Source organism: Mastomys coucha, unplaced genomic scaffold (genome assembly GCF_008632895.1).
Source record: "Mastomys coucha isolate ucsf_1 unplaced genomic scaffold, UCSF_Mcou_1 pScaffold21, whole genome shotgun sequence".
Taxonomy (NCBI): Eukaryota; Metazoa; Chordata; class Mammalia; order Rodentia; family Muridae; genus Mastomys; species Mastomys coucha.
In genome coordinates, this window is record NW_022196904.1 from 130425134 (window position 1) to 130436886 (window position 11753).

Genomic DNA, 11753 nt, shown 5'->3' on the forward strand with positions numbered 1-11753 from the left:
AATTAAGACTGGGCCTTGGAGGTGGCTGGCAAGTATCAATTTCACCACAGTCTGCTTTTTTTTGTTGTTGTTGTTCCTGAACTTTAGTTATTTTTTTTCCTTTTGTTCTTTTTTTGTTTGTTTATTAGATATTTTCTTTATTTATATGTCATATGATTTCTCCTTTCCCAGTTTCCCCTCCAAAAAATCAAAAACAAAAACAAAAAACAACAAGAACAAACCCCTGTTGCCTCCCCTTCCCCCTGCCTGCCACCCCACCCTCTCCCACTTCTTGGCCCTGGCATTCCCCTACACCGGGGCACAGAATCTTTACAGGGCCAAGGGCCTCTCCTCCCATTGATGACCAACTTTGCAATCCTCTACTATACACATGCTGCCAGACCAATCAGTCCCACCATGTGTACTCCTTGGTTGGTGGTTGAGTCCCTGGGAGCTCTGAGGGTACTAGTTAGTTCATATTGTTGTTCCTCCTAAGGGGCTGCAAACACCACGGTCTGCTTAAGCACTGACTGATGGAGACTTAGGAAGAGAGATGGTAAGACATGTAGGGCCAGCCACGACCTGGATCCCAAGAGTTGCTGCACATCTGCCCATGTGTGGGTGTCAGATGGAGAGTGAACTTGATGTACCAGATTGTTCAGTATTGCTGAGCCCAGAACCGTCAGAGGAAGAGACGAGGAGCCCTTAGCCTGTTTCAGAACTAGAGTTGATGGTTTCCTACGTGGGAAGGACCTGAATGCACGAGTATAGATAGATAGGTTCTGCCACATCCTCCAAGGTATCTTGGAGAACCACTTTTGACAGTTGGCCTGTCTCCTGGCCGCGATGGCTGGCTCTGGTCCAGACACCTGCTTTTCCACATAGGTTTCTGGAAGCACAAACTAGTCCCGATCAGGGGAAACGCCAGCCGCTCCTCGGCCTTTTTATGCCAGTCACTTTGCTCATTTCTCTTGAATTGAAGCATTTCTCCCTCTGCCAATTTCCTAGAGTGCAGAAATTCAAGCTGAGGCGGGGCGGGGCTGGACGCGCTGGGGGCGGGATTCCGGACAGCCCCTGCCTGCAAATCCCCAGGCTCAGCGCCTAGCGGAGCATTCAACTGCGGCACCATGGGGAACGGCAGCGCTACTGACGACGGTGGGCTGTTGGCCGGGCGGGGGCCAGAGTCCCTTGGCACTGGCGCCGGGCTTGGGGGCGCGGGCGCGGCGGCGCTGGTTGGGGGCGTGCTGCTCATCGGCATGGTGTTAGCAGGGAACTCGCTCGTGTGCGTGAGCGTGGCCTCCGAGCGTACCCTGCAGACACCCACCAACTATTTCATCGTGAGCCTGGCGGCTGCCGACCTCCTCCTCGCGGTGCTGGTGCTGCCTCTTTTTGTCTACTCCGAGGTGAGCCTCGGTGCGCTCTTTCCCTAGCTCCACCGCTCCCAGCCCCCAGGCCCAGCGCGGTTTCGCGCTTGGACCCTTAGCAACCTTGAGCCAGGGTGTTTGCAGGATTGTCAGGTCTCCTTACTCCTCACTACCCATTCTATCCCGCTCTTCAGAATCTTTCGCCCACTTTTCTTCTGTCTGTCACCCAACCACCCTCTGGATTCCCTCCTAAATTTGGACTCGTATCCCTAAAACCAAGAACCGCAGAAAATTGTCCTTCCTATTTAAGCCCTGGCTCCCACTGCAGAAAAACTGCACCCCCAACCCCCGCCAAAAACCAGAAGGACAGACAGGCTGTGCAGACACACATCACTGCCGATGACCACTACCTTTTGGGAACACACACACACACACACACACACACACACACACACACTTGCCAGTCTGTGCTAGCTCACTCTTCAGAAGAAGCCTGCAGCCACCCAGCTGCCAGGAGCTTGGAGCAGTGAAGGGTGCAGGCAGAGAGGCCTGGGCAGGATACTGGAACCTGAGGGGTCGCTAAAGGGCTAAAGGGAGTGGGTTCAGGACCTTTTGGAGACTCCTGGAACAGAGACACCCCAGATCAGGTCTGGCTCTTAGGTGGGTCTGCTGTGGTTATTGGCAATTCTTATCTGCCCGAGGTTTGGCCAGAGAAGAGCTGTTTAGGATAGGGATGGGGACATAGTGGCCTGGACTGGGGGAGGGTGGCGTGGGATGCATGGTATTTCTAAGGAAGACCCTGAGTTCTGGAGCTAGAGCAGAGGCCAGTGGCCACACTTGACCCCGGGTCCTCCCCAAGGCACAGACGTCACTGTGATGATTCTTAAGCTCCTAATCGTCCCAATTCAGCGTGAAGGGATTTGGGGGTGGGTGGTTTGAGACAGCTGTATGCTCCTTTGCCCTTGAAAACGAATACTCCATGCGGCAGATTCACAGAGAGGCCCGTGAGGTCTTTGGACTTTTAGGACACATTTGTCCTCAGGACAATTGTCATGTGTCCAGCAAGTGAAGAGACCTATCCAAAGCCCCACAGCAGTGACAGTTCATGCAGGCAGATAACTCGAGTCTTGGAGGTGGGTAGGATTTGGGTTTAAGGGGCAGAAGGTCAGGCCTAAGAATTTAGGGGCTCCTCTCCCGCAGATGGTATCAATTCTCCTGGGTCTTTCTCAAGCTTTTCACCTAAACAAAGAAGACCTAAGACAAGAGGCAGGTCTGTTTGCCCCCTTTGTCTCCAACACATGTCTCAAGCTCACGTCGGGCTTGTATGCCCCCTCCCCTCTAACACGCAGCCTTCGATTCCCCTCAACAAAGAGTGGGGGGTCAGAAAGTACGCCGCTGAAAAGTCAGGTCTTGTGTTTCATTTCTGCAACCTCTGCGAGGCCAGGTCCAGGGTGGCGTGTGGTTACTGAGCCCCCGTCTCTGCGACACGCTCATGGCCATGGACGTCATGCTGTGCACCGCCTCCATCTTCAACCTGTGCGCCATCAGCGTGGACAGGTGGGTACCCCGGACGACCCCTCCCCCATTCCCACTTCCGGGTCAGCCGTCCCCTTCGGCGGCCTCACCGCTCCTGTGCTCCTCCCAGGTTCGTGGCCGTGACCGTGCCGCTGCGCTACAACCAGCAGGGTCAGTGCCAGCTGCTGCTCATCGCCGCCACGTGGCTGCTGTCTGCCGCGGTGGCTGCGCCCGTGGTGTGCGGCCTCAATGATGTGCCCGGCCGCGATCCAGCCGTGTGCTGCCTGGAGGACCGCGACTACGTGGTCTACTCGTCCGTCTGCTCCTTCTTCCTGCCCTGTCCGCTCATGCTACTGCTTTACTGGGCCACTTTCCGCGGCCTGCGGCGCTGGGAGGCAGCCCGGCACACCAAGCTTCACAGCCGTGCGCCGCGGCGACCCAGCGGCCCCGGCCCGCCGGTGTCGGATCCTACTCAGGGTCCCTTCCTCCCAGACTGTCCACCTCCCTCACCCAGTGTCCAGATGAGCCCCAGCGACTCCAGCAGGCCGGAGTCAGACCTCTCTGAGAGACACTGCAGCCCCGGGTGTCTGCTCCCCGATGTAGCGCTCCCGCAGCCGCCTGCGCAGTCTTCCGGCACAAGGAGAGGCGCCAAGATCACTGGAAGGGAGCGCAAGGCAATGAAAGTCCTGCCGGTGGTAGTCGGTGGGTTCCTGCCCTGGGACAAGAGTTGATAGAGGGAGGGGTCCCGGGAGCCGAGGCGGGAGATTCGGGGAGGGGAGGGTTCAGGTTGGAAGGGTGAAAGGGGGGGGGAGTGGTCCCGGGTGAGGGACCTCGAGTGCAGGTGTACAGGCTCACGCCGCCCACCCCCAGGGGCCTTCCTGATGTGTTGGACGCCTTTCTTCGTGGTGCACATCACGCGGGCGCTGTGTCCGGCTTGTTTCGTGTCCCCACGCTTGGTCAGTGCCGTCACCTGGCTAGGCTATGTCAACAGTGCCCTCAACCCCATCATCTACACCATCTTCAACGCCGAGTTTCGAAATGTCTTCCACAAGACTCTCCGTCTCCGCTGTTGAGAGGACCTGAGGTCAAGGAGTTCCTGGCCTGTGCAGAGTGCGCTGGCGCGCATTCTTTCGGTCTGATTAAACGAAATCTTTTCTAACCACTTATGAAGGCTGCGGGTTGGGAAAAAGGCAAGAGGAAGGTCTTTCGTTTGGATGATGTGAGGATGCCGCGGTTCAGCTCCAGGAGGCAGGAAGCTTCTGAAGTCTCTGCCCCAGAAAAAGTAGGGGAACTACTACATCTACCTTAGTTTCCCCTGACCATGGAAAGTGACCAAGTGTCCTAGAAAAGGAGCTAGAGGAATTTCCTGAGGCTGCCGTTTGCCCAGGATCCTATCCAGGCCAACTCTTGCTCCTTGGAGAGCTAGGGAGGGAGGGCTCTGCTGACATTGAAGGAGTAGGGGTGGGAATGTCCCATTTTGGAAGCTTTCTGAGTACAGCACACATAGCTTCCTACCAACCTTTCTCCAAAAGGTACTCGAAACTCTGCACTGACCAAGTTCCACAAGGTGCCCTCTGGAAGGGAGCCTTACACTCAGGCCCATCCAGACCATCTTTGCCCCATGTATGCCCAGCATCTGGGTATCTATGTGACCAGGTGGCAGGGTTCAATCAAGGCTGGACTGAGGGGCCCAAGCAGCCAATGTGTTGGGGCTCCTTGGCTAAGGCCCAGTCCTACAAGAGGTGACCCTAACACTTTTCCCTCCCCCATCCTGTCATGGGAGAGATATAAGTCAGGACTGCTGCCTGCAGAGGAGTGCAGGGGGCCGTGGGAGGGTGGTTCTAGGCTGAGGTCCTACATCAAAGGCAGCTGGCATAAAGTGTCACTGTTCTCAGTATTGAGGAATAATGAGCCCTGAGTTTTACAGCAGTAAGCACCCCCCCCAACGAGTTTTATACTAGCCCTGGTTGAACAGTATAACCCCCAGCACTGAGGGTGCTATAGCCTCACTGGACTCTAGATGCTCATGCCCCTGCTGTGTCATCTGTTGACCTCCAAGGACCAGCATGCTCCCAGGGGGCCCAGAGTTCATGTCTGTTCACATAGAATCTTAGTGGAATTGGGGCTCCCTTAAGTTTTGCCCCTGGAGACCCTAGGATACCAAATGTGCCTGGCTTTTGCTGACTTCCACTGAATTGAAAAGCTCTACGGATAAAAAGGTAAAGCTGAAACTCATGTGAGTGGGACTGAAGTCTCTGCAAGCTTGACACAGCTTGAGGAACCGAGCCCTAAGGGCCCATGCCCATAGACCCTTTGTGTTTCTTCCCTAGAGGGAAGGGAAACAATAAATTGGATCAATTACAGGTGGCATGTGTCACTTATCCGTTGCTCTTGGGTGGTCAACTACCCTAAAACCCATCTTGGTGTTCTGGGGCCCTCACATGGTGCCACTCTTTGGGGGTAGATGCCATGGATGCCCCCTGCAGGCTGTCTCTTGGGGGTACGGGCTGGGCATTTCCTTGATGACTTTGCTACACATTTTGGTCTTTTTTCCTGCCACTGTCAGAGTGTAAACTGAGCTGTGCCATGTAACCTCAGCTAACTGCATGGTCTGGGTGCCTAGTTAGAGCAGAGGGCTACTCAGCCACCAGAAAAAAAACAAAGCAAAACAAAACCCGCTTCTGGGAACAATGGCAAGGCTCTTGCTCCAAGGGTTAGAGAGGCCACAGCTTGATTCTAGCAGAATTAAACAGGATAGTCATGAAGACCTTATTCAGAAGAAAGGTCTCAGGTGCCTGACTCCCTGTTAAGCTGCAGTGAGAAGGCAGGGACCCCACAGACTTGGGATCTTCCTACTCACATGCGTGCCCCTCCCTCAACTACCCTCCTTACTTACCTTGAGGGAATCTCAGGGCTGGGTGCAAGACCTTCTGGCAGAAGGAAGAACCATTCTCCGCCCAGTGTGGGGTATAGTGATGGTTTTCTTACACATACCAGAGTGTGAAGCTGGAAGATAGTTTTACCTCACAGGGTCTGTTTTAAAAGTAGGTGTCAGAATTGGTGTGTCTATGCATTCATCCTAAACTTGAATTTGAGGCTTCCCTGCACTAGGTAGGGGATATGCAGGGTCTCCGAAAACCACTTCCATTAGAGAAATACAGGTTGAAAACCTCTCAGGGGTCGCAGGCTGACCTGCACTAAGTGCTGGCCATGTCAACAGTGAAGACAGGTCATTTAAGAGGATTGCTGGAGGCCTACATTCCCACAGTAGAACAATGGCAGTGTATAGCCCATACTCACACAATCAGGACTTAGCAGAAACCTTCTGGTCATTGAATATAAAGTGGGCTTGGCAACATCCAGGAATGGGGTGGGAGCTTTATTTACATCTTTATTAACAGATAAAACGGGTATGTACACGTGGCATAGGGCACCCCCGTGGGTAGTGGGACACTCATGATCCAGGGATGAAAGAGCACCGTGATAGGCCGAGGGCCCTGGACTGTGGCAGACTGCCCCATTCTGAAAGCTGACAGCATTCCTTGGTCTCTAGCAGGAGTTTGTTTCCAAGGGCGCAGTCTGTTAATAGCTCGTCCGGCAAGTTTCTCATGGCTCCTCTTTTCAGCAGCCCCCACAGTCATCAGAGGGCCTAAGCCTGCAATGGCTTCACAGTAGAGCTCAGGGAGAAGCCTGCTTCAAACAGCAACTTTTTCTATCACACTTTCCTCAACATGGACGTCATCAGCCTGGACAGTGACAGACGCTGACTGGCCACATACATGCTGATGGTCTTTCCAGTCCTGGAAGAAAAGACAGCCATGTTAGCAGGACAACAGGGACTCACTGTGGTATAGAGCAGCACGTCATCTGCGGATGGGCTAGGGGTGGGGCGTTAGATGAGCCCTGGATTTCACACTAAGGGGGCTGTTTGTGAGCTGTTAGTCAGGGAATGTTCCCATTAGGGCTGGTGTGTCAACGACTGAAGCTGCAGAGATCAGATAAAAAAAGGCATGCATGTAACAAGACTGAATATGTTCATATGTCTCTGGAAACAGGGTCTATCATGTAGCCCCGGCTGTCCTGGAACTAACTAGTAGATCAGGCTAGCCTCAAACTCCCAGAGATCCTCATGCCTCTGCCTCCTGAGGGCTGAGATTAGAGGTGTGTGCCACTATACTTAGCTGTTGTTAGAGTTACAGGCACAGTGGCTCATGCCTGTAATCCCAGCATGGGGGAAACTGAAACAGGAGAGTTGCCATGAGTTTGAAAACAGCCTGGGCTAACAGTAAAAACAAATTGATAAATTTATATGTGATATAGCTGCCCGTAGTGATATTCACAACTGTGAGGATGAGCCTATTTGCATAGAGGCATACATGCAGACATGCCCAGGAAAGCAGAAACAAGCGCATCCTGGAGGTTAGTGATAACCTCAAGATAGGCCAGCCTTAGTTTCATAATAAAAAATTGCCCCAGTCAGATGGTGGCAGCACATGCCTTTAATCCCATTACTCAGGAAGGAGAGGCAGGATCTCTAAGTTTGAGGCTAGCCTGGTCTACAGAGTTGAGTTCCAGGACAGCCAGGAGTATACAGAGAAACCCTGCCTCAGAAAAAAAAAAAATAAGCCTCACAAAATTGCCCCAAGTTATAAAAGCCATGTAGCAGGGTGGGTCAGCAAACTTTGTGTATCAAGCCCAGATAAGTGTTAGACCCTGGCAGCCATATACAGAGCTAGGTTCTTCTCCCATAACTAGTATGAACTGGTGTGGGGCGTTGGAGCTGTGGACCCGGGACAGGTCCCTTAGGGAATTCTAGATGAGGAAGCCCAAGGCACATACCAGTGTCCGCATCACCCAACAAACAGGCCTCCATCCAGATCTCCGAATAAAATGCAAATATCTAAGACTGATTTTTGAAACCTCAAATTCTCGGGTTAGAGAGATGCACTTTCTTCCAGAGGTCCTGAGTTCAATTCCCAACACCCACATGGTGTTTTGTAACCATCTATCATGGTAACTCATGCCCTCTTCTAGTGTACACACATACATGTAGACAGAGCACTCATATATAAATAAATAAGTCTTAAAAAAAAAAAAAAAAACCTCTAGGCAGTGGTGGTGCACACCTTTTAGTCCCAGCACTTGGGAGGCAGAAGCAGGCAGATTTCTAAGTTGGAGGACAGTCTGGTCTACAGAGTGAGTTCCAGGATAGCCAGGACTACACAGGGAAACCCAACCTCGAAAAAACAAACAAACAAACAAACACCCTCAAAATCTGCATCAAAACCAAAACACAAATAAACAAACACAAACTGTTCTATCTTAAACTTCATTGTTTGAAAAGCCAGAATTAAAAATCAGTCTTGGTAGCAGAAAAATGGCTCAGTGGTTAAGAGCACTAACAGATTCACCTGGTAGCTCACAACTGCCTGTAGCTCCAGTACAAGGATTCAACACTTACCCCCCTCCCCCAGCCCCCAGCAATACTCCAGCACTCAGGAGGTAGAGGCAGGCTGATATGTAAGTTTGAGATCAGCTTGGTTTATGCAGAAGGTTCAAGGCCAGCTAGCACTACATACTGAAAAGAGTTGGAAAGCTGGTTCGGGGTAGTTAAGTGTGTTCTTGTAACATCATGAGGACCAGGGTTTGGATCATAGCATTTATGTAACAGGCCAGGCATTCAGTATATCCTACAAACCCAGCTTCAAGAGAAACAGACACAGGAGGAGGGTGGCTGGGCTCGCTGGCTTCCAGTTACCCAAGGAAGAGTTCAGGGAGACTGTCTCAAAGAAATGGGGCAGATATTAAAGAAACACACCTGATGCCCTCTTTGGGTCTCTCAGCAGGCACCAGTACATACGTGCTCGAGCATGCACACACACACACACACACACACACACACATACTTTTTCACACACACATTTTTTGTTACTGTTCTTTTTGAGACAGGGTCTCTAGGTAGCTTTGGCTAGCCTGCGACTTGCCATGTAGACCAGGCTGGCCTTGAACTCATAGAGATCAGCTTCCTAAGTGCTGGGATTAAAGGTGTGTGCCACCATACTTGGCACCAACATCATATATTTTTAAAACTGATTTTTTTTAAATCCCATTAAGAAAAAGTCTCTATGTGACTGAAAATGACCTTGGCTCATAGAAGCAAACAGTGATGTCTTTGGCTTGCTTGAAAATCTTCAGCCCTGGCCATGAGAGCAGGTGTTACTATTTGACAAGACTTTCTCAGAGAAGCCTACCATTCTGGACACTTCAGATTCTCCACAGCAGTGAAGCAGAAAGGCCTGGCACTATGATGGGAAACAGACATAGCCATTCTAGAGTCCTTGGCAGAGATAGGTCCTGTTATGTGGGTGACAAGCAGCACGGATATGGTTGATCGTGCCAGTTCTCCCTAACCCTCCTGTCTGCACAACTTACGTCCACAATCTGTCGATTTAGACACACCCTTTACTGTATATGCCAACTCATATAATTAAAACCTTAAAGTTAACGTCCCCCTTTCAAATGATGTTAGTTCTGGGATGGTGGTGAAAGCCTCTAACCTCGGCACTTGGGAGTGCTGTGGCAAGAAGCCACTAGTTAAAGGCCAGCCTGGGACACATAGTAAACCCTATATCAAAAGAGGCCAGTGGGTAAGAGCACTGACTGCTCTCCCAAGGGTCCTGAGTTCAATTCCCAGCAACCACATGGCCGCTCACAAACACCTGTAATGGTATCTGATGCCTTCTTCTAGTGTGTCTCAAGACAGCTACAGTGTACTCACATATTAAATAAATAAATAAATAAATAAATAAATAAATAAATAAATACATGAGCCCGGGCAGTGGTGGCACACGCCTTTAATCCCAGCACTTGGGAGGCAGAGGCAGGTGGATTTCAAGGCCAGCCTGGTCTACAGAGTGAGTTCTGGGACAGGCAGGGCTATACAGAGAAGTGCTATCCCCTCAATCAAAACCAAAACTAAAAAAAGGAAGCTGGTGTGTGTGTCTTTATTGACGCAGGACATCAGAGGATGACTGGTTTAGCATAGTGGCTCCAAGAAATGGAATCTCTCACCAAGATTCTTCCTAGAATCAAAGCTCCCAGAACAGCAAATGAAGGGTGGGACAGAAGTCTTCACTGTGCCAGGGCCTCTACTGCGTCTGTGCCTGCACTTCAGACTGAAAATGAGGATTCTGGGTTCCCCGTGCTCTATGATCTCACCACCAGTGGCCCTGGCTCATGTCCTAGCATCCCCAAGTACAACTTGGCTGAACTTTTCTCAGTGCGAAAGATTGTTAGTGAAGTTCACAAGATGAACTTCTAGCCAGGTGTGGTAGCCCATGCCTTTAAGTCTAGCACTCAGGAGGCAGAGACAGGTGGGTCTCTAAATTTGAGGCCAGCGTGATCTACAAAGTGAGTTCCAGGGCAGCCAGGCTAAACAGAGAAGCCCTGTCCCCCTTCAAAAAAAAAAAAAAAAAAAAAAAAAAAAAAAAAAAAAAAAAAAAAAAAAAAAAACCAAAAAAATCAAAAAACCAAAAACAATGCCTACCCCCCAAAAGAGAAGACGAACTTCTGATTTTGCTCCAAAACTCTCTGGCCCCTTGGAGACAAGTGCAGCTATAGAGATGTCCAGAGAACACAAGCCATACAACCCCTCTAAACCCTGGAGGCAATGGCTCCTGAGGACTGACAGGGCAGACAGGACTGCCAGGTTCCATCAGGGTGGAACATCGTACTTTCCTGTGATATGTGAAGCTCTCTGAGGCGCCTACATCGGTAAAAGTTGGACTAGGCAAAAAAGAAGCAAACAAGTCAGTAGGGCACAGGGAACAGAAATGACTGCATGGAGTGTTGGGAGGCCACAGCCAGACCCAGCTGCATGGTGCGTCCTAGGACAGCCATGGGCTGGAGACTTGGAAGAAGTAAAAACGATGAAGTTACTGACTGTTCCAGAGTACTCCTGGGAAGGGTAAAAGTGTTCTAAGTGTTCAACTGACAGCCTACTAGTGCCCTAGGACAGTAGAGATACAGGCAAACACCATAAACTTATTTAAAACACCATGAGGCTTTTGTCCCTCACACCCCCATTATTTGATTATGTAGTTCTTGAGTGTGCACTTTGATGTCACGTCACAATATCAAAAGGTTAGATATGCAAACAACTCTCTTTAATGCTAGTGGTAGAAGCAAGCCTCAAATCCAAGCACCAGAGAAAAAGAGCCAACAGTACATTCAAGGGTAGCCTGGGCTACATAAAACTCTGACTCAAAAAAAAAAAAAAAGAAGGGGCTGGGGCTAGAGCTAGGGCTCAGGTGGCAGAGTGCCTGCCTGATTTAAGGTTATTCTTGACTATATATGGAGTTCTACAGCAGCCTGAAATATATGAGACCCTGTCTCAAAGACAAAAAAGGCCAGGGCAGTGGTGGTGGGGCATGCCTTTAATGTCACCACTTAGGAGGCAGAGGCAGGTGGATCTCTTGAGTTTGAGGACAGCCTGATCTAAATTCCAGGACAGCCAGGGCTATGCAAAGAAACCTTGTCTCAAAAAACAACAAAACAGGCTGGAGAGATAGCTCAGTGGTTAAGAGCACTGATTGCTCTTCTGAAGGTCTGAGTTCAAATCCCAGCAACCACATGGTGGCTCACAACTATCCGTAATGAGATCAGATATCCTCCTCTGGTGTGTCTGAAGACAGCTACAGTGTACTTACATATAACAATAAATAAATCTTTGGGCTAGGGCTGGAGTGAGCGGGGCTGGGGCAAGCAGAGGTCCTGAGTTCAATTCCCAACAACCACATGATGACTCACAACCATCTGTACAGCTACATTGTACTCATATACATAAAATAAATAAATCTTTAAAAAACAAACAAAAGTTAACAAACAAACAAACAA

The 11753-nt window shown here is 50.4% G+C and overlaps 2 protein-coding genes across 6 annotated transcripts in view; one reads left to right on the forward strand and one right to left on the reverse strand.

Moving 5' to 3' along the window:
- Window positions 1–1082: 1082 nt before the first annotated feature.
- On the forward strand, window positions 1083–4054 carry Drd4 (dopamine receptor D4). The gene is made up of 4 exons (XM_031384669.1): window positions 1083–1382; window positions 2788–2900; window positions 2989–3560; window positions 3729–4054. The coding sequence occupies exons 1-4, from the start codon at window positions 1107–1109 to the stop codon at window positions 3929–3931; spliced, it is 1164 nt and encodes a 387-aa protein (XP_031240529.1). The 5' UTR covers window positions 1083–1106; the 3' UTR covers window positions 3932–4054.
- Window positions 4055–6224: 2170 nt separating this feature from the next.
- Window positions 6225–11753, reverse strand: part of Deaf1 (DEAF1 transcription factor) — a 35607-nt gene continuing 30078 nt past the window's right edge. For all 5 annotated transcript variants that reach the window (XM_031388827.1, XM_031388829.1, XM_031388828.1 and 2 more), the window contains one exon: window positions 6225–6658. In XM_031388827.1, the coding sequence (XP_031244687.1) occupies window positions 6554–6658 (105 nt within the window). In that variant the 3' untranslated portion in view covers window positions 6225–6553. The remainder of the gene's footprint in view (window positions 6659–11753) is intronic.